Below are 24531 nucleotides of genomic sequence, written 5' to 3'. Positions count from 1 at the left end.
CACTCTTCTGAGAACCCATCCTGGGGCCTCCCAGGTAGAACCAACCACTCCCTTGACGCTGCTTTCATAGTACTTAGTCAATACACCTTTTATCGCACTCCTCTTGATCTCTTTGGGGGCAAGAATGAATGCCCCAGTAAGAGCGTGATGGGTCTACAGCTGGTGCCACATCTGTCCCTGTGAACACAGCCCCGGCCTCTGGGTATTGCCTAGAGCCTCAGCCACTTCACCACTATCCTCTGTGCAGTGGTCCTCGGGCTTCACTTTGTGAGCCAAGCCCCCTGGGTGCTTGTTTCACAGGCATCCTCCCCGCAAAAGACTCCTTCAGTCGTGGTCCATGCATCTTGGGTGAAAGATCTGTTCAGAGAGAATCAGCAATGCGGACTGATCCTGGGGCAAAGGGGCCCATGTCTGGAGAAGGGAGTGAACGGAGTGCATTTAAATTCTGGGACTGCAACAAGATACAACAGAAAGGCTCTTCATTCAACTTGATTAAACCTATGCAGGGGTCCATGCTGGGTGCACATGAAGACGAACTGAAAGTATCCTTGAAGTTCTAGTTAAGTTTTAGGATCCAATTTTGTGTCCTGAATTACTGTACTTCAGAGAGCTTCCCTGGCTCCCCACAACTGAGCAGACTTGTCCCCCGCTAAGTCCAGGCTTATCCTCAGCAGGATAAGCAGGATTTCACTCAGTGCACGGCAATTGCTGAAATGTGGTGTACCCTCTAGCAACCACACTGTAAAGGTAGCCAAGCACAGGGGCTGTGCTTATCCGTCCTAGTCCGCTCCTAGAAGGTTATTTGGGAAACAGCTGTTTAACTACATTGAAGGAAATAGTCCTTTCATACCTCAGGCGACCGAGCACATTCAGTATGTCCACGGAATGAGCACACAGCTGGCGCTCCAGCATCTATAGACTGACTCAACAAACAAACCGACCCCGGGGCCTCTGGGGCCTCCTGAGCTCAGCCTACTGCAGAGGCGGAGGCAGGGGAAGAGTCAGGAATGTCAGATCCTTTCCGTGGTCCCCAGGACTCTGTGCCCTGAGGCGGGTGGTCCACGTGCAGGAGGAGCAAGCCGAAGCAAGGAGATGAAATCCACAGCGGATTCATGAAGGCTTTATGCAAAAGGTCCATGATGATCGGTGGAATTTCCGCATGGAAAGGATCCAGGGAGAGGAACGAAAATGCAAAGTATGGTGTGGAGGGGAAAAAAAGGAAGAAAAGTTAAGAAAACAAGCTGGGAGGCCGCGGTGGGTAACTGACTCCACATCGGGCCGGCCTGGGAGCGGAGGTCAGAAGTCAGCACCCGCCCCGCCCGCAGACCCCGGCCCCCTTCCCTGGCCCCAGCCGGGAGAGCCAGGAAGAGGGAGGCGCGGGGTCCCCGCGCGCGGCTGTTTGGTCCCCTCTCCCCCGGGGCCAGGCCCAGCACCCCCGGGCCATTCGTCCCCACCCCGGCCCCCGCGGTGTCGGCCTGGCCGGGGGCGGGCCCGGCCCCGGGTGTGGAGCAGCGGACCCGAGGGGGATGAGTAACTCTCGGCGGCAAGCAGGCGCGGCCGGCCGGGAGCGTGCCAAGTTCCAGCCCGACGCGAGCTCGGCCCGCAGCGTCCGGGGTCGTGCCCGAGGCCCGGGAGGGGCGGGCGGCCGCACCCAGGGCGGATAAAAGGGCGGCGCGGCGCGGGTCCTGCTTTCTCCACGCCGGGCCTGCGTCGCGCTGCTCGCGGGCGGGCACCTGACGCCGTAGCCGGGCGCGCGAGGCGTGTGGGCACCGCGGGCAGGGTCATGGCTGAGGAGGCGCGCGCGCCGGCCACTAGGCCGAGCCTGACCTCCATCTCGTCGGGGGAGCTGCGCAGCCTATGGACGTGCGACTGCGAGCTGGCCCTGCTGCCGCTGGCCCAGCTGCTGCGCCTGCAGCCCAGCGCCTTCCAGCTGCGCGGCGACCAGCTCGTGGTGCCTGGCCCCGGAGGACCCGCGGCGGCGCGTGGGGGCTTCAACGTCTTCGGCGATGGCCGCGTGCGCCTCGACGGGCAGTTCTATCGCCTCAGCAGCTACATCAAGAGGTGGGTGGCCTCGCCGGGTCCCCGCAGAGGCCTCCACCCTGCTGTCGTCCCCGGGAGCCTGGGGACCCCTCACTCCCTCTGAGTACCCCTTCCCGGACTCCTCTTCCCCTCTTCTGTGACACTTCTAGGTTTGCCTCATTGCTAACGTCACCTGGAGGTGCACAGCTCCCCCAGCCCTGGCCTTTTCTGCCCTTTGCCTTGGCATCTCTCAGCTGCCGCTTGAAGCCGCCGAAGAGGGCATCAGGGCAGGCGCGTGGTGTAGGGCTGGGTGGGGAGCTCGTAACTGGCGAGTGATTCTCCCTTTCTGGCTCCTTAAGTGGGTCAGATGAGCTCAGATGGAGACACACCCTTCAGGGGGTATTTGCAGAGGAGACTCGTGCCCTGGCTTTGGATTTGTGGGGAGGGGAGAGGCTGCTCAATTCTGTGTTCTCCTGGCTTCATTCAGGGAGGAGACCCCCCTGGAAAAGCCGGCAAAAGTTCAAAGTCTTCCATCTTTGGCCTTAGTTTTCAAAAAGAAATAAACCATGGCTGAGAAAGGAACAAAGCCCGGTATGAAGTCCAACCCAGGGCCGTGTAGGCTGTGATGTGGGTAGGCGAATTCTGGGAAAATCGGTGCAATGAGTGTAGCTTCCAGGATCCTGGCGCAGAGTTGGGCCCAAACTTAATTTGATGGCGAGTACCCAGGATGCTTAGCTGTTGTGGCCAAAGTGTCTGAAGCATTTCTTAGCAAACTTGCAGCCAGCAGGCTGCAGTCCATCTGAAACAGGCTTTGATCGTCATGGGATAGAGGAGGGAGCTTCATGCTTGATTCTACGTGGTCTCATGCCTTCCAGAGGTCATCCTGTACTTGCGCGTGTATGGGGGGGGGGGGGAGCTGGGGGCGGTGTCTTCCACTTGTGCTGCGGAACTGAGTTTCGGGAAACAGGCAACGCGGTCTAGATCTTGAATCAGAGATGCGTAAGCTGGCCAGCTATGAAGATCTAAAGCCTTCACTACTGGGAACGACAGCAGCGCTGTGGCACCTGGTGGGTGGAATGGAACCAGAAGGGCAAGCAAACAAAGTGAGGTATTTAAAATGCCTTCATCAAAGCTGCTGGGGAAAACGTTGCTTTTCCACGCAAAGATAGTGAGGGCTTTGAATGCCTGAAAACTGTTCTGCAGCAAGAATTTCTCCCTTTCTTAGTGAATTGAATATTTTAATCCATAAGCAGGGGATGATGGGAGCAACTGAGTTAGAAATCGTACTTGCAAAGATGAAAAAAAAAAAAAAAGGTAACCGTTGTATTTGAGCACAGAGTATGAAAGATTAAAATGTCCAAAATTAATTGAAACCATAGGTTAGACTTTTGACAGAGCCAGTTCCCTCAGTCTTACCAAGCAGTGCGGCAAAATTTAAAATGATGTTGAAGTCTGGTTATTAAACCCTTGCTTTGAACACCTCCTACACAAAAGGCTATTAAGCAGCAGTGGTCTCCTGGCAGTTTAGAGTCCAAAATAAATAATGACCAGACCAGAATGCAGAGAGGTTGCAACAACAAGGTTCTCATTGTCCAAGCAGTTGAGGGAGGGCCTGTGGACCCTGGGACAGAGCAAGGAGTGTCTGAGAATAATTTGGGTGATCAAAGGAACTATCTGTGTTTCTCTCAGGGGACACACTATGGCAGGGGAAGTAGATTTTTAGAGGTGGGTGTGCATCCTGAAAGACAAACCTGATCTAGATGGAGAGAGCCTTCTAGAAAGGGAGGGAAGACTGGGTTGTGGGCAGCAGTGAGAGGTTTTGTTTTCATAGAGCAGAAAGTGGGCACACAGTCAGAATGCAGACATCGAAGTTGCCTCCTCAGATCTGCCAAATTTACCCAGTTGTCTTTGGCTTTGGGGATAGCATACAGCTTCCTCTCTCAGAACATTACTCCAAAGCAGTGATTCATTCCCTCCGTCCCTCCCCCCCTTCTCCCTTCCTTCCTTCCTTCTTTCCTTCTATAAGCTTTGACCAGTTTTACTAAAGAAAAACTGCATGATTTACTTCTTACTCATCTGTTCTGCACGCTGAACGGCAGTTTTGGCCGACAGGACATAGTACTCTCTTCCCGACTTCCTCGAGGTCGGGCAGTGTTGTTCAGGATGATCAGTTTCAATCAGTTTTGCCTTGCCAACCATCACAGTCAGCTTGTACCCCAGCACGTACGTCCCACTTTTCATGTCCAGCCAGGACCTAGAGTTGATGGACTCCAGCAATGTAATTTCTCATCTTTTCTGGGGCTGCCCTATTCCTACCTTAGGTGTGGGATGGCCTCCAACCAAGAAGAGCTGCCAAGATGGCCAGGGAATGAGAAAGGCAAGCAATGATTCTTAATCATTTTAGACTAATAGAGTTCCTGAGAATTTCTGTAAATCATCTCCCCAGAGGGGTGTGTGTGTGTGTGTGTGTGTGTAAACTTGGATTTCCTTTCTGAGGTCTTGGAACCCTGTGCTGTGTCTTTCATGAGGTCCTTTCCTCAGGAAAACGTTTAGGGCTACTGACCCTAACATTCCTCTGATTCACTCATTCAGACAATAGAAGGATGACAACAAGAGGATGGCTCAACTTACTTGGGTGTGTCTTCTGACACTTGAACCTTTTTGAAATTTGTGCGCACTAAATACACCTGAGGGAAGCTGGAGTGGAGGGGGAGGTTTAAGGACTGGGGCTATAGAGCTCCTGAGAGCCTTCTTGAAAAATCTATGCTAAATTAGGGGGGATGAATGGTAAAATCTTCCTTGTTATTATTATTATTATTTTTTTCTTTCAAGCTCAGAATTTCCATCTGTGTTGCGAACAAAACCTCCTTGGGCTACCAGGCGTAAATAACCACTAACACACACTTTTTTTTGTTTTGTTTTGTTTTTTCCTGTAACGTGATGCAGTGTCTTAGTGAGATTTAGTGGCATGTGTTTGGCAAAGAGGAAGGCCATCCTTCTTTTCAGAGGTCCCTGAGCACGAGCGAGGCTGTTTGGGTGATAAACAGAAGTGTGTCGTAATAATGGAGGCCGCCGATGGTCACTTGGGCACCAGGAACAGCACAAAGTATTTCACAACTCTTACCTCACAAAAGCTTGCACAGTTGGCACCATTGGTGTCTCCCTTTTTTTTTCCAGGTGAGGAAATTAGAACTTGGGGAGATCAAACAACTTACCTAATCCAGGGGCTGATGGGTCCTAGAACCAGGCCTTCCATGTCGCCTTGGGCCACTGTAAGCCTCTGCTCTCAGCCAATTCCAGAGAAGCTGAAAGGATTCTGGCCTCCCGGAGACGCAACAGCTTTCTCCAGAGTCTCCTGAACTGGCAAATAAATAACTGGGATTACAGCAGACAGTACATCTCTTACATAATCAGGCAAAAAGGGGAAGTAAATCTGGTGGCCTTGAGGAGGCCACTGGAAGCAGAGATGTGAGCTGCTCCTGCCCATAGGCGACCAGCTGTTAGATGGTGATGGGGACACCCGTCTGGAGGTCAGCTACCTGGGGCAGGGGCTGCTGGGGGCAGTGGGGAGAGGCATGGGCCCAGGTGGGGAGGAGTCAGGGCCGGAGCCTGGGAAGGTCTTGCCCCTACCTGCTCTGGGAAGTAGTGGGCTGTGTCTGTGGGCCCAGGCTAACGTCTCTGAGGCAACCCTGACTGGAAGCATGAGGCCTAGACGCAACTGAGACTCCATTTGCTGTGTGCAGCCCTCGGGGGCTCCATTGTGTCCTTGTGTCTGCTCCTTTGCCTTGATCTCCATGTCTGAGTCTCAGATTTGGCGACCTGCCCGGGACAACAGCCCCTCACTAGGATGTATAATGCTAGTGATGAAATCATCGTGTGTTGAGCTATGATTTGTATGAGATGACGTCTAGAATCGGTGTGGATGAACACAGGGGTCAGGACCAGATTGCCTTAGTTTGAATCGTGTTTCTGCAGCTTAGCAGCTGGGGGACTTGGGAGATGTCTTAATCTCTGTGACTCCATCTCCTCAGTGTATGATGGAAATAATAGTACCAACAGTCTTATAGTGTTATTCATAATTTAAATTCATAAGGTCCTTTAAGCAGTTACTGGCATGTACTGATCGCTGGACACCTGTTAGCCTGTAATATTATTAAGCAGTCCCATAAGCCAAGTGCCTCACACACATTATCCAATCTGTTAGCTTCCTGATGGAGTGCCTTTTGTTAGCCAGATTTTACAGGTGAGGAAACTAATCTCAGCAAAGCTAAAAAAAAAAAAACAAAACTTGCTGGGGTCACAGAGCTAGAACTCAAACCCAGATCTGGTGATTGAAAAGCCACGGCCCTTTACTGCCTTCTTTCCTCAGGAGTCTCGCTCTGGACCTCCAGCCACATGCTGGTCCCCTTCTTACTCTCAGCTCACCTGATCCTTGACAGATGGCCATCTGCAGGCCCAAGTGAGACCACCCCACAGTCCCCGAGGCTTGGCTAATCCGGGACTCTTGCTGGGGACGCCTTCCTCCTGCTTTGGCCCACCCGATCGATCGTGGGACCTTTGGCCTGACAGAACCATCACTCTTGTCTGTCTCAGCTCAGGAAATGGTTCTCAACTCCAAAGCCCTCCTACTTTGCTTTTCCTTATTTAAATAACCAGAACATAAGCCAGTGTCTCTGGGATCCCTGGATGCAGAGAGCTCTGCATTTCTCTGAAATTTGTACGTTTGAGTCATTAACTTGTTTGTAAGCCTCTTAATGGCAGGGACCACGTCTTCCATCAGTGCTTCTCAAACTTGAAATAAGCACACAGTTCTCCTGGGGAGCTTATTAAAACACAGTTTATAGGTTGAATAAGATGGGGGGAGGGGCCCAGGACTCTGCAGTCTCCTCAGCTCCTCCGTGATGCCACTGCTAATGGCCCAGTGATCATGCTTTCAGCAACAAGGTTTTACCAGTCTATCATCTTATATTTAAATGGTGCATTTTCTTATGTCTTTCTAATAGACTAGATGCTCCTCGGAAGCCAGGCTATTTCCTTTTGTTATTTTGTGTCCCCAGTGCCCCAGCACATGTGCTTCATGTTTATTGCTTGAATAAATGGAAGCATGAATACATCATTTCTGCCCCAGGACGGGGGGGCATGTACTGAGCATCAATAATGAATGAATGAATGAGTAGGTGAGCGTGTGTGTCCTTGATTCAAATCACCAGACAGTAGAGTGATAAATCAGAAAATTTTGCTTCTGTAATGTAGAGCTGGGGCAGAAGGAGGGAAGGAAGTGAGAGAAAAGGAGTCGTCAGACAGCTCAGGCTGAGGCCCCACATAAAGCTGTCATGTTAACACTGGAAACACAGCAGGTTCATCCTGCTTGCTCCCAAGGGCTGAGTGCTTTTGCTTAGTGTCACAGCAAAGGATCAGGAAAGCTATAAGCTATTTCTGGGCCTTCTACACAAGGACTATTCCACATGCGTTCCTCCTTTCCTGGGCTCCACGCTCCATATTTTTTTAAGTGAACACACACCCAGAGACACACATGCGCACACACATACACTTCCTCAGACAGAAGCCACGGGTTTGAATTCTCATTGGCCTCTGCACACTAAACTGCCAGAGCCGAGGGAAATTTGGAGCAGCTTTGCAGATTGTGCCAGAAGTGATGTGGAACCTGGAGGAACCTCCAGAGAAAGTAGGCATCTCAGAGGGGAATGATCTGATCTCTTAGACACTCTGGATTTGCTAGAAGCAAAAATACAGCGTTCTTTCTTGATCTCATCTTCCAGACATTGCCTTCGTTAAGCTTTGCGTTGGCCTTCCGAACTGAGAAAGGGAGGAAGAAATTGGAGCAAGGAAGGAGAAATTCTTGCTCGTGTATTTTTCAGATGCTCCTATTGTCCTTTCTCTGGGTCACTCAGATGAACACAGCCCTGTGTGTGTGTCACAAGTCTGTAGAACTTCACCTATGGCCAGCAGAGTTGGCTGGGATTAAAGACACTAACCATGTTTGTTGAGCAGCTACTATGGACCCAAGTACAAATGTCTTTATTACTTGTGCTGCCTTGAATCCTCTCCAGAAGGAGATCCTGTTATAGCCCTTCTACAGATGAAGACACAGGTTCAGGTGGGTGAATACATTCAAGGTCACAGTGAGTTGTGGTTCTGCAGCTGAGTTCATACAGTCAGTTGGGGCATGAATTAGATCTTCTTATTTCAAATCACTAAACATTGCATCCCATTGGTCTGCCTTTCAATCTCTGGATTGAAGCCAGGCATAAGAAGCTTCAGCCTAGAAGCATTTTGGGGCCAGGGTAAAAGCAATGAAGACATGAGAGTTTCAAAGAGCTGCCTCAAACCCTTTGCTTTTCATCCTCAATAACTTCAGCAAATATAATAAACATCCAGCACCCAAGAAGCAGTATTTGCATCAGTAATTCGGAAATCCGCATGATTAAAGATGAAATAACTAGTCCCTAAAGTAGTCTGGTAAGGCTTATCTTAAAACAAAGCCAGTGATCCAATGTCAGATATTTAAATACCTAGGAGACTTCACAATCAGTCCTCAGTCTTTTTGTATTTTAGAGACTTATGTATCCAAATTTTGTAACAGTGAATTCCAAAGGAATGCTTACATTTGTTAATTTCACTGGACTTTGAAGGGGTTTAACAATTGTACCGTCACTGGGAGGCTGGGAATGATGAATTAAGAAGGTATTTCTTATTTCTGACCGAGTTTAAATAGAGAGTTCATTAAGTAGGGATCTTGCTACAGTCTCTTGTCTGTAAATTCTGTTACAGAGCTCTCACATAAATAGCAGCATTTTCACACATCTGTGGCGTCGTGATGATAACTGACATGCTCTGTGGTGATGTTTACAGCCCCGTTAAGATCCTAAAACTGCCTCTAAATCATTAAAGGGAGATTAAATTATGTTGAGCATAGTTTTATTATTCAGGGCATCTTATTAAATTCAGACTCCAGAAAGGATGACTCATGTATAGGTTATGCATGAAACTCTGTGCGGCTATCTGGAGGGCCCTCCCCCACACCTCCCCTGGCCTGGTCCCTCTTCTCTGATCATGAGAAACAACAGCTCTTAGAGCCCCAAAGCATTCCACAAAACCTTCCACAGTATTCTAAGGAAAAGTGATTATTTTCCCAGTCAGTGGTCATTCTAAATTGAGATTTTCATCCTTTTCATGTAAGCTGTGGGTTCGTCAGTGTAAAATCGATGGTCCCTCCAACTGGATGCTGACTGCTCTCGAGGGCGGAGGCAAGTACTATGCTGTCATTTGCTTCATCAGCATAGTAACTGGGATGGCGGATTTTCCAGACACTGTATGTCCGTGCCGTGTACATGCCCTAGGGAATGACACTCAGACCGCGAATATTGAGAGAGCAGAGGAGTCACCCCAAGGAAAATAAGAATTGTTTAAGTGGCTATAAATTAACTCTGTGGTCTACAGTTTAGGAGATAATGCAAATCGGCCTTGGATGGCTCACAGGGGCTGCCTGCCTCTGCCCCAGCACCAGGCACAGACCTTGTGGAGGTTTACTCCAGTCGGACTTGTCCTTTTCTTCTTCTGTGGTTCCAAGGGTGGTCTTCCTCTTCTCCTCCTCGGCGCCTCTCCCTACACCCCTGCAACCACAGACCTCACTGACTCTGCAGCCTCTGCCAGACCACGCTTGCCTGCGCGTGGCAGGTCCTGGGCAGCTGAAGAGATGATGGCAGAAGGGCTGGGAGGACGCAGGGAACCCCTGTAGTCCCACCCGCTATCCCAGCCCCACCTCACAGGCCCTGAGCCCCTCTGGTGTGATAAAGCACGTGCGATGCCTGTCTGGTGCCCAGCACATTATCGGTGCCTGGCGAATGCTGTTGAATGAATGAATGAATGAGAGCAAATGAACTCCGCACATGGTAATCGCCCTTTCTCCCTGCTTCTCTTTTGCTTCCTTTCTTTAGTGCCTTTTGGCTGTTGGCCAATTAGGACAAAAGAATGGGAACATTCCCTGCTGATAAGAAACACTAGGGCCTCTCTCTCTTTCCGGTGCCCCATCTCTCCCATTCTCGCTGGGTACTGTGGTGAGGTGCCTCAGGTGAGGATGAGGACAGGAGCGGAACCACAGAAGGACCATACAAGATCCCTGGTCTGCATTATCTTCCACAGTCTGTTATCTAGTCATTTCTGCTGATCCCCACCCCTTACCCCAGACTCCAGCCCTCCTCACCCTACTCCTGAGTGTTAACACCTGCACACCCCTCCCTCCCCTGGGAACACAGCCGCCCTAATCCTCTTCTCCACCCCAGGACGACCCCCCTGGCCACCCTCAGTGCCTCGGGCATGGGAAACAGAGACTACATTAAAAGCCTGGAGAAATACAAGGCAGGAAGCGTTTCAGAGGCTCCATCAGGGGTCAGGTTTTAAAAGCTCTCGAAATCAGGTCTGACAATCCCAGGAAAAAAGATAATGATACAGATTTCTAAGAAACCAAGCTGGGAGACAGACAAGCCAAAGCCGTGTTTTTCTGCCTTGGGGGTAGGTATTCTCCCACGTGCTTGCAAACCATGCCCTGCCAGGTCTCGTGGGCCAGCCCCTCCAAGGGGGTTGTGGGAAGTGGGATGGGGCGGGAGGCTTAGAGGACTGCACGGTCGCAGCTCCCTGCAGCGGAGATCCCTCCAAGGCTGTGATTTTCTTGTCAGGCACCGGACAGACAACAAGCCAGAGAGAAACACTCGAGCTGTCTCCCCACTTGACTAGATGCAAGGAGCTAACAGACGGCAGCACGGCAAAGGCAGCCCGCGCTGTCAGCGGGGGCAGCCATTCACTCTGTGCAGATGCACGCAGCTGTGCCTGTCAATGGGGAACCAGGTCTGTGTCGAAGAGGGATTGTGTGTGGCAGGCGCACCCTCCTGCCTGCTGGAGGCCACTCCACCTGCCGCGTCCACGTGCTCTGTGAGCTTGGGTGTGGATGGGAAATTAGCCATCTTCTTGAGGGAAGCCGATGTGTGTCTTCTTATCAACAAGGCAGGTAGAAAGGCTACTTGGAAAATTCGTAGAATAGGGAGAGGAAGCTGGCATGCTGGACGAGAGTCAAAATGTGAAGAAGTACTCCCCAGGCTGGAATAATGTATGAAAACCAAGGAGGCTAAATTGAATAGGGTCATGGGCTGAAGTCCAACATTAGTGTGGTCTTTTTTTTTTTTTTTTCCTTCATTGTGCAAAGCTCAGGATTACGGAGGTATGAATTAGTTCATAGGAATATTGGTTGATTGTGTAATCTCTGGAGGGGCTGGGATCTTGTCTTGGGATTAAAGAAGGGAAGAGGGCAGGAGAAGAAAAGGAAAATGTCAGACCCACCAGTTTGGCAAGATGACTGAAGACCCAGTTTATCTCACTCGAGTGTAATTCTTCTTCAATCTGGAGAGACACAGAGCTCTTATTGCTTTGAATTAACTCTTCTAGCCCAAAAGATAGATGGTACTGGCCATCGTCTCGTGAGGACTTCCCCTGAGAGCCAAGCACTGGGGCCAGGCCACCTCAAAGACCACAGCCACCTTCAGGTTGTGTCTTGATCTCTCATCTGACTAGGGAGGGGTTTTATTTATATGGCACAAAATATGACTGCCTCCACAGGACACATTTTAGGGGACTTCCTTCATGAGATCTGTGAATGTGACAGGCGCCTGTCCAGGACATCCTCTTCTTGACCTAGACAGAGGGGGTATATTACATTTGCAATTATCTCTGATTTCTTCATAGATATGTGGAACTGACCAACTACTGCGATTATAAAGATTACAGGGAAACTATACTGAGCAAACCAATGATGTTCTTTGTTAATGTACTGACCAAAAAGGACACCTCAAAAGGTAGGTATGTAAATACTTTTGGTTGGGTTCTGCCTCTTGGGGCTGTGGGCTGTGTCACGCTAATGATGTAGAAGTTGTGCATGATCTAAGCAGGTGAGTGTCAGCTGTGACAAGGGTTGGAGCGAGAAGCAGTCTGGAGTGTTAGACCATCTAAAGCACGGCACTAGACTGCAGAACCTCTAAGTGATCTGAGGGCAGAAGCCACCTATCTCAGAATCTGTCTTAACTTCCTGTCTAGGCAGGAAGTGCTGTCGGTTCCGAGGCTGCAGGGTTTGAAAAAACGGCTGGGATGATAGTGATGATCTGTAATATTGTGCATCACATACCAAATGCTTACGCATGTGAGGCATGCTCTCGTGTAGGGCTTTCATCCAAATGGGAACATTTTTGAGCATGAAAGTAGGCACTTTTAATTATGCTGGGACTGACCCAGCATAGGTCATAGGACTGACCCCTATAAACAGGCACTGACCCAGGGGAACTAGGATGCTTAGTCATCCTACCTATGAGGTGCTTATACCCATTTTATAGATAAGGAAACTAAAGTAAAGAAATAAATAGCAATTGTAGATGCTTTTATGTTTTATGCTATGGCCTTCAAATTTCAATTTTAGGGGTATCTCTTTATTGTTTCTTCTAAGAAATCAGATGAACTGCCAACATCTCTATTAACTCTAGCTCCAATATGAAAATATCTCTGTTTTCCCTTCTTCCTACTCAGTGTTATGTGGAGAAAGTCACGGGCATCGTGCTTTGTGATAGAGGCAGAATTTCTTAATTCTCCTAAATAGCATTCTTAAATGGAGTCCAAGGTAATAAGAAAGGATCTACAAATTCCAAATAGACTTTCTCAAACATTCATTCTCATTCAGATTCATGGAGCTGATTCTCTGTTCATTTCATTCAGAATCATTCAGATTCTCTGCTCACTTGATGATTCAGTCACAATGCTCTCTCAGCAGGAGGGGCTGGGAACAGAACACAAGGTAACAAGCCGCGCTTGTTAGAGCATCTGAGCCCCTGATGTTCTTTGGCTTGATGATGACCGGAAACCCGAGAGTTCTCCAGGAATGTAATTCACAGACATATCAAGTACACCTCCCGCATGGATTTCGCAGGAGGAATCTTAAGAAAGATTAAGAGACCTCTCCATTTTAGCATTTTAATGAAAGTGCAGGGAATGGTACAGGAGGTATTTGTGAATATGCGAGTGGCCTACAAAAGGTACAGAGTTGTATTACAGCCCTTGTGGAAGGAGGTACAGAAACCCAGTGTTGTGTAATTGTGAGGAAAGCCATGAACTAAAGAGCTTCTATGATACAGAAGCTTAAGATGGTCAAGTTTAAATTATGAAAATTACAAGTAAGGTAACATGTCTAAGCTTGCTTCTAAACTGCACTTTTGTGCAAAATAGAAAAAAGCCACCAGTGGCTCAACACAATTTAATAATTCTTTGCAGATGTTTGTTGTAACAACTAAACAAATAGACAAATAGTCGTCCAAGAACGTCGATGGCATCCTCTCGAGTTGTGCCATGCACAGCCTGACAACCAGTACAGTTGTGAAGTGTGGTAGCCCTTAGTATCTAATGAACCTAAAGATCTTAGTTTGGTTTGTGAAATTGTGTTAATTCGAGGTATCAAATAGCTTGCTTGCTTTGTTTATCTCTGATCTCAGAGAGGACATATTTAAAGGCCCCCCCAAAATGGTAATTTGAGATAAAGGAAATAGGGGTAGAAAAAATAAGATGAATAATGCAAAAGTTAGCTCAAAATATATTCCTCAGGAGTGTAAGACTCATTATTGGTGGACCACAGGTCTGGTTCTCAAAGCCGAGGCAATATTCAGTTCTCAAAATCACATAATAGCTGGTCCACGGCCTTTAGACAGAGAGTGACCACCTATGTTACATGTCTGTCTAGAAAAAAATGCTTGACTAATAAAGGCCATGAAGCTTGATTCTGGGGACTGGAAAAGTTAAGAAACCGATGGTTTGTAATACTTCAAATTTTCCTCATGAGCAAGCAACCTTCCCTTTGCTTAGATTGTATAGAATCATATAGAATTAGAAATAAGGAATTAAAAAAAAAGAAAGAAAATCAAAACACAACCATCAACAACAAAACAGCTGTCTGCTAGGGCAGTGACCTGGTATTATTTAAACAATAGAAAGGACTTCTGCTGGGGACTGTGTTGGGGTGGGGCGTGGAGGGGACTCAAGTCTCAGATTGTCTTGATCCTTCAGACCCTAGACTAGCCCTTTGCATGCCAGGTCTTTGGGGAAGGATGGGGAGAGATGGGTGATGGGAGGAGAAGGCATGGAGCAGCCTCCTTCTTTGCACTTGGCTGATGTTCTGCTTTGCACATGAGGAAATGCTGGTGAGAGCCAAGTCTGTTTAACTGTCCGGCAAGGCTGTTATGACTTGAGCCCTCCACGCTGGACACACGCCCTGGGACTCCGTTCTCATCTGTGATCATTCGGGAGACAAAGGGCAGTTAGGGGAGCTGATTTTCTAACTGGCTGTTACAGTTTCCCAAAGCTTCCTTCACATCTACAGAATTCTCAGGAACATTTGTAGAAATCTTGGTTAGGCTTTGGCAGTGAGGGTCTGAGGGAGCTTCGAGGGAAATTACAAATGAATAAAATCTCCCAATAAGGTGGAAATCACTGCTGCATTGAATGCTAAGAAGTATGTTTATATCACCCATGCACACTTCTATTTGAATTCTGCTTCCTGATTTCTAGAAAGAACATATGCATTTCTTGTGAACACAAGGCACCCCAAAATAAGAAGACAGATAGAGCAAGGGATGGACATGGTAATCTCCTCAGTGATTGGAGAAAGCTACCGACTTCAGGTAAGCCTTGGTCAGTCTGAACCCAGGGCTGCTAACTACATAGAAAGGGGTCTGTGCAGTTCATACAAGGCCTAGTCCCTAGAGCTTAATTATAACCAGACTCATAGGTTTTCTATTGTTTCATTATCACTACCAATAAAATGAGTTTGGTTTCTAGCAACTGATCTAGAAATAATAAATGTCAGTCTGACCACGTAGTTCATGGGCTTCGGCTAGCTGGGATGCAAATGCCAAGGTCTGTTTTAAAAAATGAAAGTCAGCCGTTTAAATATATCTGTCATAATGAAAAAGAAAAAGAAAAAAGGGGTGTGGTATCTTGGATATTTGGGCCGTTGTTAATTCAACGGTATAATTCTATAGTAATATATAATTCTGTAATATAACATTATAGTTATATCCATGACATTAATTAAATGCTTCTCTCTCTTTCAGTTTGACTTTCAAGAGGCGGTAAAAAATTTTTTCCCTCCAGGAAATGAGGTGGTTAACGGAGAAAATTTGAGCTTTGTATATGAATTCAAAGCTGATGCATTATTTGATTTCTTCTATTGGTTTGGGCTCAGCAATTCCACTGTAAAGGTGAAAGGAAAAGTTCTGAATCTGTCAAGTACAAGTCCAGAAAAGAAGGAGACAATTAAATTATTTCTGGAAAAAATGAGCGAGCCTTTAATCCGAAGGAGCAGTTTCTCTGACCGAAAATTCAGTGTAACTTCCAGAGGTATGTTAAAAATTCTCAAGTACCTGAGGAAGGTAGTTGAATAAAAGGGTAGAATAATATGGGAGTGGAGAGTCAATTAGCTGAAAAAGAAGGGCCTCTTGATAAAGGGGTAACAGAATATCACATCATTCAGAAAGTAAGCAGCGAAAAATATTTACTACCAAGAAGAAATATGTCTTTTCTTTTTAGCCTCCTTAAAGTTTTCTGAAATAGCAGTTAGTGTGTGCAGCATACCCAGAAGGTAATTTTAAAATATACTATTCATTGGAATACATAGTACTGCTCATTTAAATATGAACAATAATTTAAATATTGGGAAAAATGGTGCTTTCCTGATGTGCACATTCAAGGCAACACATGGTGTCAGCTGGGGGAGATCTGTATATGATCAAGATATCTATCTTTAAAATATTTGAAAGGGTTCTCCAGAATTTATAAGACCACAGAAGAACAAATCTTGAGAATGCTTAACCTAACAGATCTTAATCTATATTTGAAAATCCAGTGCCTCCTCCCTAGGAACTGGTGAGACTTTTCAGTCTGCTTTCGGCTAAGGCAGAAGACATCCATCAAGTCTTGTCTGGATGTGTCTTCTGCTGAGTCCTTTCTCCTGTCCCCTACTAGTCTGGGCTGGAAAGCAACGTTCTTGAACCATGACTCTTGCGGCTAAATGCAAGGAGAAAAGACACAAAGACAAGCAAAATCATATCCATCTCTATGAGGCTGCAGTTTAAAAAACGTTCAGATGTAAAAAACAGAGTCTTTATTAATTACATTTAATGAAAGTTGCTTTCTTCCAATGTTTATAGCAAAAATGCTTACTTCTAAGTATTTCTTGTTTTGGAAGGAGCCCCATCCCCCCACTCGGCGCATGCGCATGCTCACCCTCCTACTCCTTCCTCTTTCTCCTCTTCTCCCTGCCCCCTCTGTCTCTCTCTCCCTCTTCCTCCTTCATTGTTTACCGCGGGTGGCCCAGCCCAGATGCATCTGTTGCCCTGGCCTCTACTGACCCTCTGCCCTGGTGAATCAGCCCAGCTCTGTCCACTTGGTCAAAACAGACCTTGGTCCTAGGTGACTAGGCCCTAGTTGGGGGCCTTTTGTCACGAGTGAGCAAACTCTCTGCATGTCTACTCCGGCCTGCGGTAAAGCACATGGACCATAACCAGCTGGTAGACAAACAGCCAGAAAAAACTGTTCATCTTTCTGAATTTTTCCGAGAAAGTCAGGAGTCTCCACTAACCATTGAAATGGTGATGTTGGGGGCACCTGGGTGGCTCAGTGGGTTAAGCCTCTGCCTTTGGCTCGGGTCATGATCCCAGGGTCTTGGGATCGAGCCCTGCATCCTGGGATGGCATTGGGCTCTCTGCTCAGCAGGGGGCCCGCTTCCCTTTCTCTCTCTGCCTGCCTCTCTGCCTACTTGTGATCTCTGTCTGTCAAATAAATAAATAAAATCTTAAAAAAAAAAAGGAAAGAAAGAAATGGTGACGTTGTATGCTGTGTGAGTTTTAAGGCACTGCTGTTTTTTAATGTTGCTGTTTTTCCAGTGATGATAGTCATGTGCCTTGTTACTCTTCTCAGGTTCAATAGATGAAGTTTTCAACTGCAGTCTGTCACCGAGATCATCGCTGACGGAGGCCCTTTTGGCAGAATTGCCATTTCCGAGCGTTTTGGAATCCGAAGAGACACCCGACCAGTTTATCTGACTGGACTGAACTTGTTGTGGTCGCTGCTACCTGCCAGGCCCGTGCAAGGACAGAAGGCTGAGGAGAGGCGAGAGGCAATGGGAGGCGGACACTTCCACCTGCTTTTCCACCCCTCTGCTCCCACAGAAGGCCTCTGCCTTCCATTTCCTGGGTGATGCCTTGGCAGGCCCGATGCAGCTGACTTCAGAAAAGGAGGGCTTTGGCCCCATGGCCCAAAGGGGTGTCCTCTCCTTTTAACACTTCTCCAAAAGGGCAGAGGGAGCAGCAGAGTCCCACCACCCTGAATGCTTTGCTTAGTGTCCCGGCTTCCTGGGAGCTCCCCTGGCGGACTTTGAGTGTTAACTCTCCACGCTGCACTACATTACTCAGTCCTTCTGCTTGGGACCTACTTGTCTGAACCCAAACCCAGCAAGCAGGTGGTTAGCAATGCTATTATCTTGCAAACGTGGCTGGCAAAAAGCCTAGGACATCTTTTGCTGGAAGACAAAGAGGTTTCTCATCCTTAGGAGGAACATTCTAGGTAAGGGGTACGGAGGATTGGCCAGTTTGAAAGGACAGTAACCTTGCCACCCACTGCCTGAAATTTGAGCTCCCTTGCCGGTCTCTCTCATCAAAGTGGCCCGTGTAGAAAGAGGCCAGGTGATGTGGTATCAAACAGTGACAGGGGAAGGATAATGTACAGGGCAGCGTACTCTATTGGAAGCTCATTAAGTCAGTTGAGTCCTTTAAATAAGCTTTCAGCTATCCTAACACTAAAAGCAAAATACAAGAAAGCTGTAACATTATCATAATACATTGTTACATCAATACATTTTTCATCTCATAGCTACAATGGAGTTCTTCAAAAAGAAAAAAATTCTATTTACATATAAAAACCTGCATGAAAGAATCACTACATATGCTTATAATGAGGAAGATTTATGGGTCCTGAGTATAATTTTTCTATCCTTTTTAAACTTCCTGTATTATCCATTTTGATAGCACTACTGATTGTCCCTTCGTGTATATTGATATGTTGGGTAATCTGTTTGTGCAATTAAAACTTTTCTTAGCATTCAGCATGGAATCAATTAAATTTGTGACCAAGTGTGTATGTATGTGTGATTTTTCCGTGCTTTGCAGGTGGTATATTTTATATACCAATAAGAATTGTGGTATTCACAGCTCCTTGCTCAAGAAGAGCTTTTTGAAGAACAGGTCTCTGAAGCATTTGGAAGAATGAAAAAGACTTTGATACTGATCTTTCACAAAAGGGAAAAAAGTTCCTTAATAACAGAAAAGGCTAAACATTTGTTATTCAACTCAGTGCAAAATGAAGAACGTTCACAATAAAATAAGTTTTATACCAATGCAAACAAACCTTAAGTGGATATCAAATATTAAACACTTCCCAAAGGAAATAGGGAATCTGTTCACAAAAGTTGAAAAAGGGGATTTTCTTAAAGTAGCTTAACTGAGAAAAACCATCAGTACTCACTCCAAAATGGACTAAAGATCTGGAAGTTTTCTTTTATAATAAAAACCTTTTCTTTTCCTCGAACTAAAACCAGTTTTCATTGAATACATTCGCTTATTCAATATTCACTCAGCAAAGTTTTGCGAGCCGTTTCTAAGCCAAGATGCCCTGTGCTGATTTGTAAGTTATTGCGTGTCACAAGGAAGTGCTATTGGGGATTCTTTAAAATTGGTGAAAAGTATATTGGGACAGATCTTTCTGCGTAAAGGAGGCTTCCATCTGGGTATAAATGCAGCCTAACTCAGATATTTCATCTGCTCTAACTCGCATATTTCAACAGTTCAAGGTCAGTGGAAATCTGTAGGACAGCAATGATCTAAGCAATTCATCCATTCATTCAAGCCACTCATTCATTCTATGGTCGGACTGAGCCTCTACTCTAAGCAGTACACGCAGGTGGGTGCTGGTGCGTAAACATGTCTAAAGCACGGACCTTGCTTTCACGGAGCTTCCAGTCTTAGAAGACAGGTGTGCAAGCTGAGAAGAGCAATTAAAAAGAGAGTGCTATGAGAGAAGTTCAAAAAAGAGAACCTCTGAAACACTTGGGGATCCAGTTTTGGAGGTAAAATTAATGACTAAAGCTGTAAAATTTGGTTGTAAAACAAATATGTGAGGACGGACTTATCCAAGGGCTTGATTTGTTGAAGCTCTCAGTACAAGAGTCACCTTGGAGGCTATTAATTTATTCCAACAAGAATGCAAATCCCGACACTATCTACAGAGTAAGGGAGGTTTTTTCTCATTACCTCATGGTTATAGTTTGATTTTTGGCTAAAGGATAACATTGCCCCACTTGATTGCCTACCTTAATTATCAGCTCGAATGTGAATGTCTTTTTACTGTTTCAAATCCCCAATCTATCTTCAAAGAGCCAAGTTATGCCCCTATTTAAGATATTCAAAAGAAAATGCATCCAGTTCTGAAGGGAATTTCTAAAGAATTTCAAAAATGCTTTAAGCAATGGCAGTGTCATTAGAATAAATTATTACTTTGAAGAAGAGAACATTCATTTGGACGGGTAAATGCTTGTATAACAGATTTGAAAGGAGTGCTCACACTTGATATTCACTACTTGAATACACTTGAAAGGACCAGCAGTGTAAAGCATTAGTAATTACCCTGTGGCTGGCCTGGCCCACTTAACCTCTCAAGAGTTCAGAGAAGAGGAACACACAAGAACCAGGGAGGGCAGAGCTGGTCCAGGAGGGAGGAGCCGTTTATATTGGATTGACAAGATTTTGACAAAATCAACAGTCTGGACTTTCTGCTATGGCTTTATTTGGATAAAATGGGAGTAAGTTTGGCAAGTAGAATATTAGAAGCAGGGCTTAGAATCTGCCCCTAATTTAGATTGGATCGTCCTAACAAAATAGAGAACATTGTAGAATTTTCTTTTCTGGATCTTTCAGTAAAAGGATAGCCAACATTCTTGACTGCTTAACAACAGCCCATCTGAGCGGCAGATAGGAATTCAATGACTTCAGAAAGATCTGGACCTGTGATGGCTAATTTTATGTGTCAGTCTGGCTGGGCCATGGTGCTCAAACATTATTCTTGATATTTCTAGGAGAGTATTTTTGGATGAGATTAATATTTAAATTGGCAGGCTTTAGGTAAAGCAGACTTGCCCCCTGCAATGTCAGTGCCCCTCTCCCATCAACTGAAGGCCTGAACAGAACAAAAGACTGACCTCCCTTGAGCAAGAGAAGATTCTGCACAGGTGGCCTTCAAACTTGAACTGCAATGTCCGCTCCGCCTGGGGACCCCTACTTGCTGCCCTCCTTCGCAGCTTTTGGGCTTATCAGACTGCACAACGGTGTGAGCCAATTAGTTAAAATGCAATAAGTCTCTCTCTCTCTCTTTTTACACACACACACACACACACATACACACACCATTGGTTTGTTTCTCTAGAAAATCGTGGACAATACAGACTCCATCACAGAAATTGAGAAAATGTTTTACAGATTAATGAATCAGCTAAAACAAAGGAGAAAATCAATATATATATATATATATATACATATATATGTATGTATGTATATATATATATATATAAACATGAAGACACTTGAATAAAAGCATTGCCTATTACTGAGTAATAGAAAGACTTTTGCCGAAATGTGCTAAACTGGAGAAACTTCACTCAGTATATCCATATCCAAAGTATTTGGGTAAGACTGAAGATCATCTGTGACCTCTCCCAGGCTTTTGGAAGCAGTCCCTGAATCTTTTACACATCCTTTGTTGGCTTGCTCTTTGAATTCTCCTATCAACTAATTTCCCATTCTCCTTCTCATTTGGGAGACATCCTTGCCTATTGTAGTTCCTGGAGCAGAGCCTCTCCAACTTGAATGTGCCTAGGAAACCCTTGGAAGTCTTGCTAAGCTGTACACTCTAATTCAGTAGGTCTGCGTTCTAACAAGTTCCTGGGTGATGCAGAGGTTTGTTCTAGCACCCGGCTAGGTCCAGCTCAAACTTTATGAACCATGTGGGGATCTTGTCAGAAAAACAGAATCTCAGGCCCCGCCTGACTTACTGAGTCAGAATCCGTGTTCCCAAGATGCCCAGGTGGTGTGGGCAGGCCTGTTTTGAGGAGGAGCACATCTGTCTTGTCCAGATCTGGGCCCCGTCTGCTCTTTCTACAGCGGCAGGCAAGCTCCCATCTCTCTCGGTTTCTTACCTACCACCTGCACACTTGGCTTCTCCTCTCTCGTTTGGGTACTAGCTCCCTACCTGACCTCTCCCTCTCCTCCAGCTGGAGACTTCCTTCTTCACAGCAAAAGCTGGGTGTTTCTATCCGTGCTGCCCCTTCTCTCTGCCACCCACCTGTCGCTACTCCTTCATGTTGTGTTCCCTCTGTGTGTAGATGTATGTGTGTATATATCCGGGAATTGGAAACAACCATTTAACATTTAGCCCATTCAATACAACTCATAACACAAATTATTATACAATACATATTTGTATTATAATATACAAATATACTCATAATACATATAATACAAATATACATATCTGTATTGTAATAATACAATTATACAAATTATACAAATTAATTCTCAAATTACTTGTTGATCAATTCAAAACTCTGTAAAAGGCATATTAGTAACCTGCATGTCTTAATTTCTCAATGGTTAACTTTTTCTGGTAGGGGTTACCTTGCTTCTCTTTCCCCTGGAAAAAGAGGCCGGGATTTATGTAAGCTTCTGACCTGGTTCCTTTGCTCTGTTGCTGTAACCCGCTACAGTGCATAGTCCTCCTGCACAGGGGAAGCCCAACTTCCCAGCATGGCCAGCAAGACCTTTGGCTCAGTGTTGAGCCCATGACGTCCCCTGTCCCCCCAGTCCTTTGCTCTGCCTAGTGGCAGCTCTCCCTCTTCGCTTGGTTGCCTCCTAGGCATCCTTGAGAACTCAGATCAGGCATTTCCTGTTCTAGGATGAACTCCCCAAGCTCCCATAATATCCAGGCATTTCCCTTAATAGCATCCTACAGCTCGTTTTCCATGCACAGCCAGTGTTTGTTGAGGGAAAGAAGGAAGGGAAAAAAAAAATCATCTTAACCATTGAAAGGGATTGCCTCAAGCAACCCAAATTCAGAGGCAGGAAGAGCACTATAACGGTCGTGATAAAATGGACTTGTACCAAAAATCCATTTTGAAGCAGGAATGAAAGACTATAAAAAGAATGAGGCTCAGAATAGGAATAAGACAAAAGAGCAATACCTTAGGTTTATGTGGCTTTATAATTTATAAATTATTGTTAGAATTATTCATCTTTACCGCCCGGCAAGGCAGGCACTGGTATACTCATTTTACAGATAAATTGGGGCTCAGGGATAAGTATCTGCTGGATGCCAAAGGCCCCAGGTAGAAAGTACAAAGAGATCTCCCAGCTCCCGATTCGGGGTGTGGGCCACAATTTCACAGCTTGCCTAAGAGGGGACAAATGGAAGATATTAATAAGAATTCACTTTTGAAATTCTATAGACTCCCTGCTCTGTTTTTAAAAAAAATATTTTTCTTAAATTATGCTATGCCAATTAGCCAATTAGTAATCTGTTATTGGGTGTTATTTTCCTCATTTAGATGCCACTACTAAATCCCAATTTAGACTCATTTTTTTTAATAACACCCACAGAACTCTATAGCTTCTATGTGCTCCACCGCCATTCATAGCTATCAAATTTGAGAGTCTAGAATGTGTTATATGTGTTCCATTATACGGATAGGACTCCTCTCAGAAAATTCTACTTTAGTTCTTAATTTTTAAGCAATACCTTGCATACGCACTCAGGATGTTTACTTTGATGCCTATTCTGTGTCCTTTGACAAACTCCTATTTTTAAACGTCACCTTCACCTAAGGTCTTACTTTCTCAAATAACCCTTTTGCAGAGAGGGAATAGTTGTAAATTGCTTTCTAAATATGTTGCCAGCAGTCTCTGATGAGTACTTCCTCTCTTTTCTTTGCACCCAGGTGGCTAATAGCTGTGTCCTAGCCTAGAAGCATTCAATTTTACTAAGTGCCTACTATGTGTAAGGTAGTTGCCAAGAATATGAAGATAAAAGGTCCTCCACATTCTGGGAAAAACTGTCACACACACGCGGGGGCCAGGAGAGACGCAATTGAGTCTGTGGAGATAGAACAATTACATTGTCCATCACAAAACGCAACGGTTCCTGCCAGAAACCTCTCCTGGTGAGGAGAAAGGTGTCATACACCCATCCCTGACCATTCTTGTTTCCTTCTTAACGCAAAGATCTGTGACAACTTTGGCCACAGTCACTTAACGTTGAAAGTTAGGAAGAGGGGCGCTGGGTTGCTCAGTGGGTTGAAGCCTCTGCCTTCGGCTCAGATCATGGTCCCAGGGTGCTGGGATCGAGCCCCTGCTTCGGTCTCTCTGCTCTGTGGGGAGCCTGCTTCCCCCTCCCCCTCTGCCTCCCCCTCCGCCTGCCTCTCTGCCTACTTGTGATCTCCGTCTGTCAAATAAATAAAATCTTTAAAAAAAAAAAAAAAAAGAAAGTTAGGAAGAGATGAAAATTCGCGATTGCAAATCTGACAATACGACTTTCTCTTCAACCTACTCGTCTTTTCGCTTCTCTCTCCAGATAGATAAGACAATGCTCAAGAAAGCTCACTGTGAGCGAGGACTAGAGGAATGCACGAAAGTAAGAATCCATATTACTGGGAACACGTCTCTGCTTTCCGCACCCGGCCCCCCAGCCTGCCTGATGAAGCGCTCGCCCTACACCTCCAGCACCTGTCCGCCCCCCCGCTGAGCTGCCGGAAGTGACCCGCGTCTCCATGGCGACGCGTCACAAAGCAGCCGCGAGTCGTGCGCAGTGCGCAGCACCCAGACCAGCTGCAACAGAGGGCACCGCCACGGCCTCTTTTGAGCAAGAATGGCACAGCCTGGGCCCGAGGCCGCGTGCCCCTCTGGGGGCCACAAGATTCAGCCAAGTAAGGCTGCAGACCCTCCGGCTGGCGGGGCAGGGGAGGCGGGCTTTTTTCCTGGGAACGGGGTACGCTAGAGCAAAGGCTGCTTTTGTCTGCAATGGTGTTTGCCTCTCTCTTATGGGTGGGACTCAATTCATGATTAGTCTTGGAGTCAGAGAGAATGAAATGTTCATGACCTTGTCCTTCTACAGCCTTTGCCATAATTTCTGCAGATTCCCTCCCGAAACCATTCAGGTGTTTTTAACCCACCACCCCCCTCCAAGAAGTGCCTAGGAGGAGATGTCAGAAAGGAGGGAATAGTGCCTTTCCAGGAGAACGAGGTCAAAGACAAAGAAGGTACAGAGGTCAGACGCTCTGAAAACAACAGACCCAGGGTAGACCTGACCCCCACG

General features: G+C 46.3%; 2 protein-coding genes across 3 annotated transcripts in view; both read left to right on the top strand.

Moving 5' to 3' along the window:
• The first annotated feature begins 927 nt into the window (after positions 1-927).
• Positions 928-18705, top strand: MEDAG (mesenteric estrogen dependent adipogenesis). Of its 2 annotated transcripts, none has more exons than XM_032314874.1 (5): positions 928-1254; positions 11776-11885; positions 14632-14744; positions 15177-15462; positions 17041-18705. In XM_032314874.1, exons 1-5 carry the CDS (start codon positions 1124-1126, stop codon positions 17163-17165), a joined length of 765 nt encoding a protein of 254 aa, XP_032170765.1. In that variant the 5' UTR covers positions 928-1123; the 3' UTR covers positions 17166-18705. The 2 variants fall into 2 exon arrangements, with proteins under 2 accessions (XP_032170765.1, XP_032170764.1); XM_032314873.1 differs by lacking the exon at positions 928-1254 and adding an exon at positions 1289-2061.
• Positions 18706-23990: 5285 nt separating this feature from the next.
• The window catches only part of TEX26 (testis expressed 26), a 31531-nt gene continuing 30990 nt past the window's right edge, over positions 23991-24531 (top strand). The window contains exon 1 of the mRNA XM_032314875.1: positions 23991-24142. Coding sequence (XP_032170766.1) covers positions 24085-24142 — 58 coding nt within the window. The 5' untranslated portion in view covers positions 23991-24084. The remainder of the gene's footprint in view (positions 24143-24531) is intronic.

This window comes from Mustela erminea, chromosome 15, assembly GCF_009829155.1.
Source record: "Mustela erminea isolate mMusErm1 chromosome 15, mMusErm1.Pri, whole genome shotgun sequence".
Lineage (NCBI taxonomy): Eukaryota > Metazoa > Chordata > Mammalia > Carnivora > Mustelidae > Mustela > Mustela erminea.
The sequence above is the reverse complement of the archived record's forward strand: the minus strand, read 5'-3'. Positions and strand labels throughout refer to the sequence as shown.

Excerpts from the sequence above, each read along its gene's own strand:
- MEDAG (XM_032314873.1), top strand. The coding sequence starts at position 1,784 with ATGGCTGAGGAGGCGCGCGCGCCGGCCACTAGGCCGAGCCTGACCTCC. Across the intron at positions 14,745-15,176 it reads GAGAAAGCTACCGACTTCAG|TTTGACTTTCAAGAGGCGGT; the intron begins GTAAGCCTTGGT and ends TCTCTCTTTCAG. Across the intron at positions 15,463-17,040 it reads ATTCAGTGTAACTTCCAGAG|GTTCAATAGATGAAGTTTTC; the intron begins GTATGTTAAAAA and ends TACTCTTCTCAG.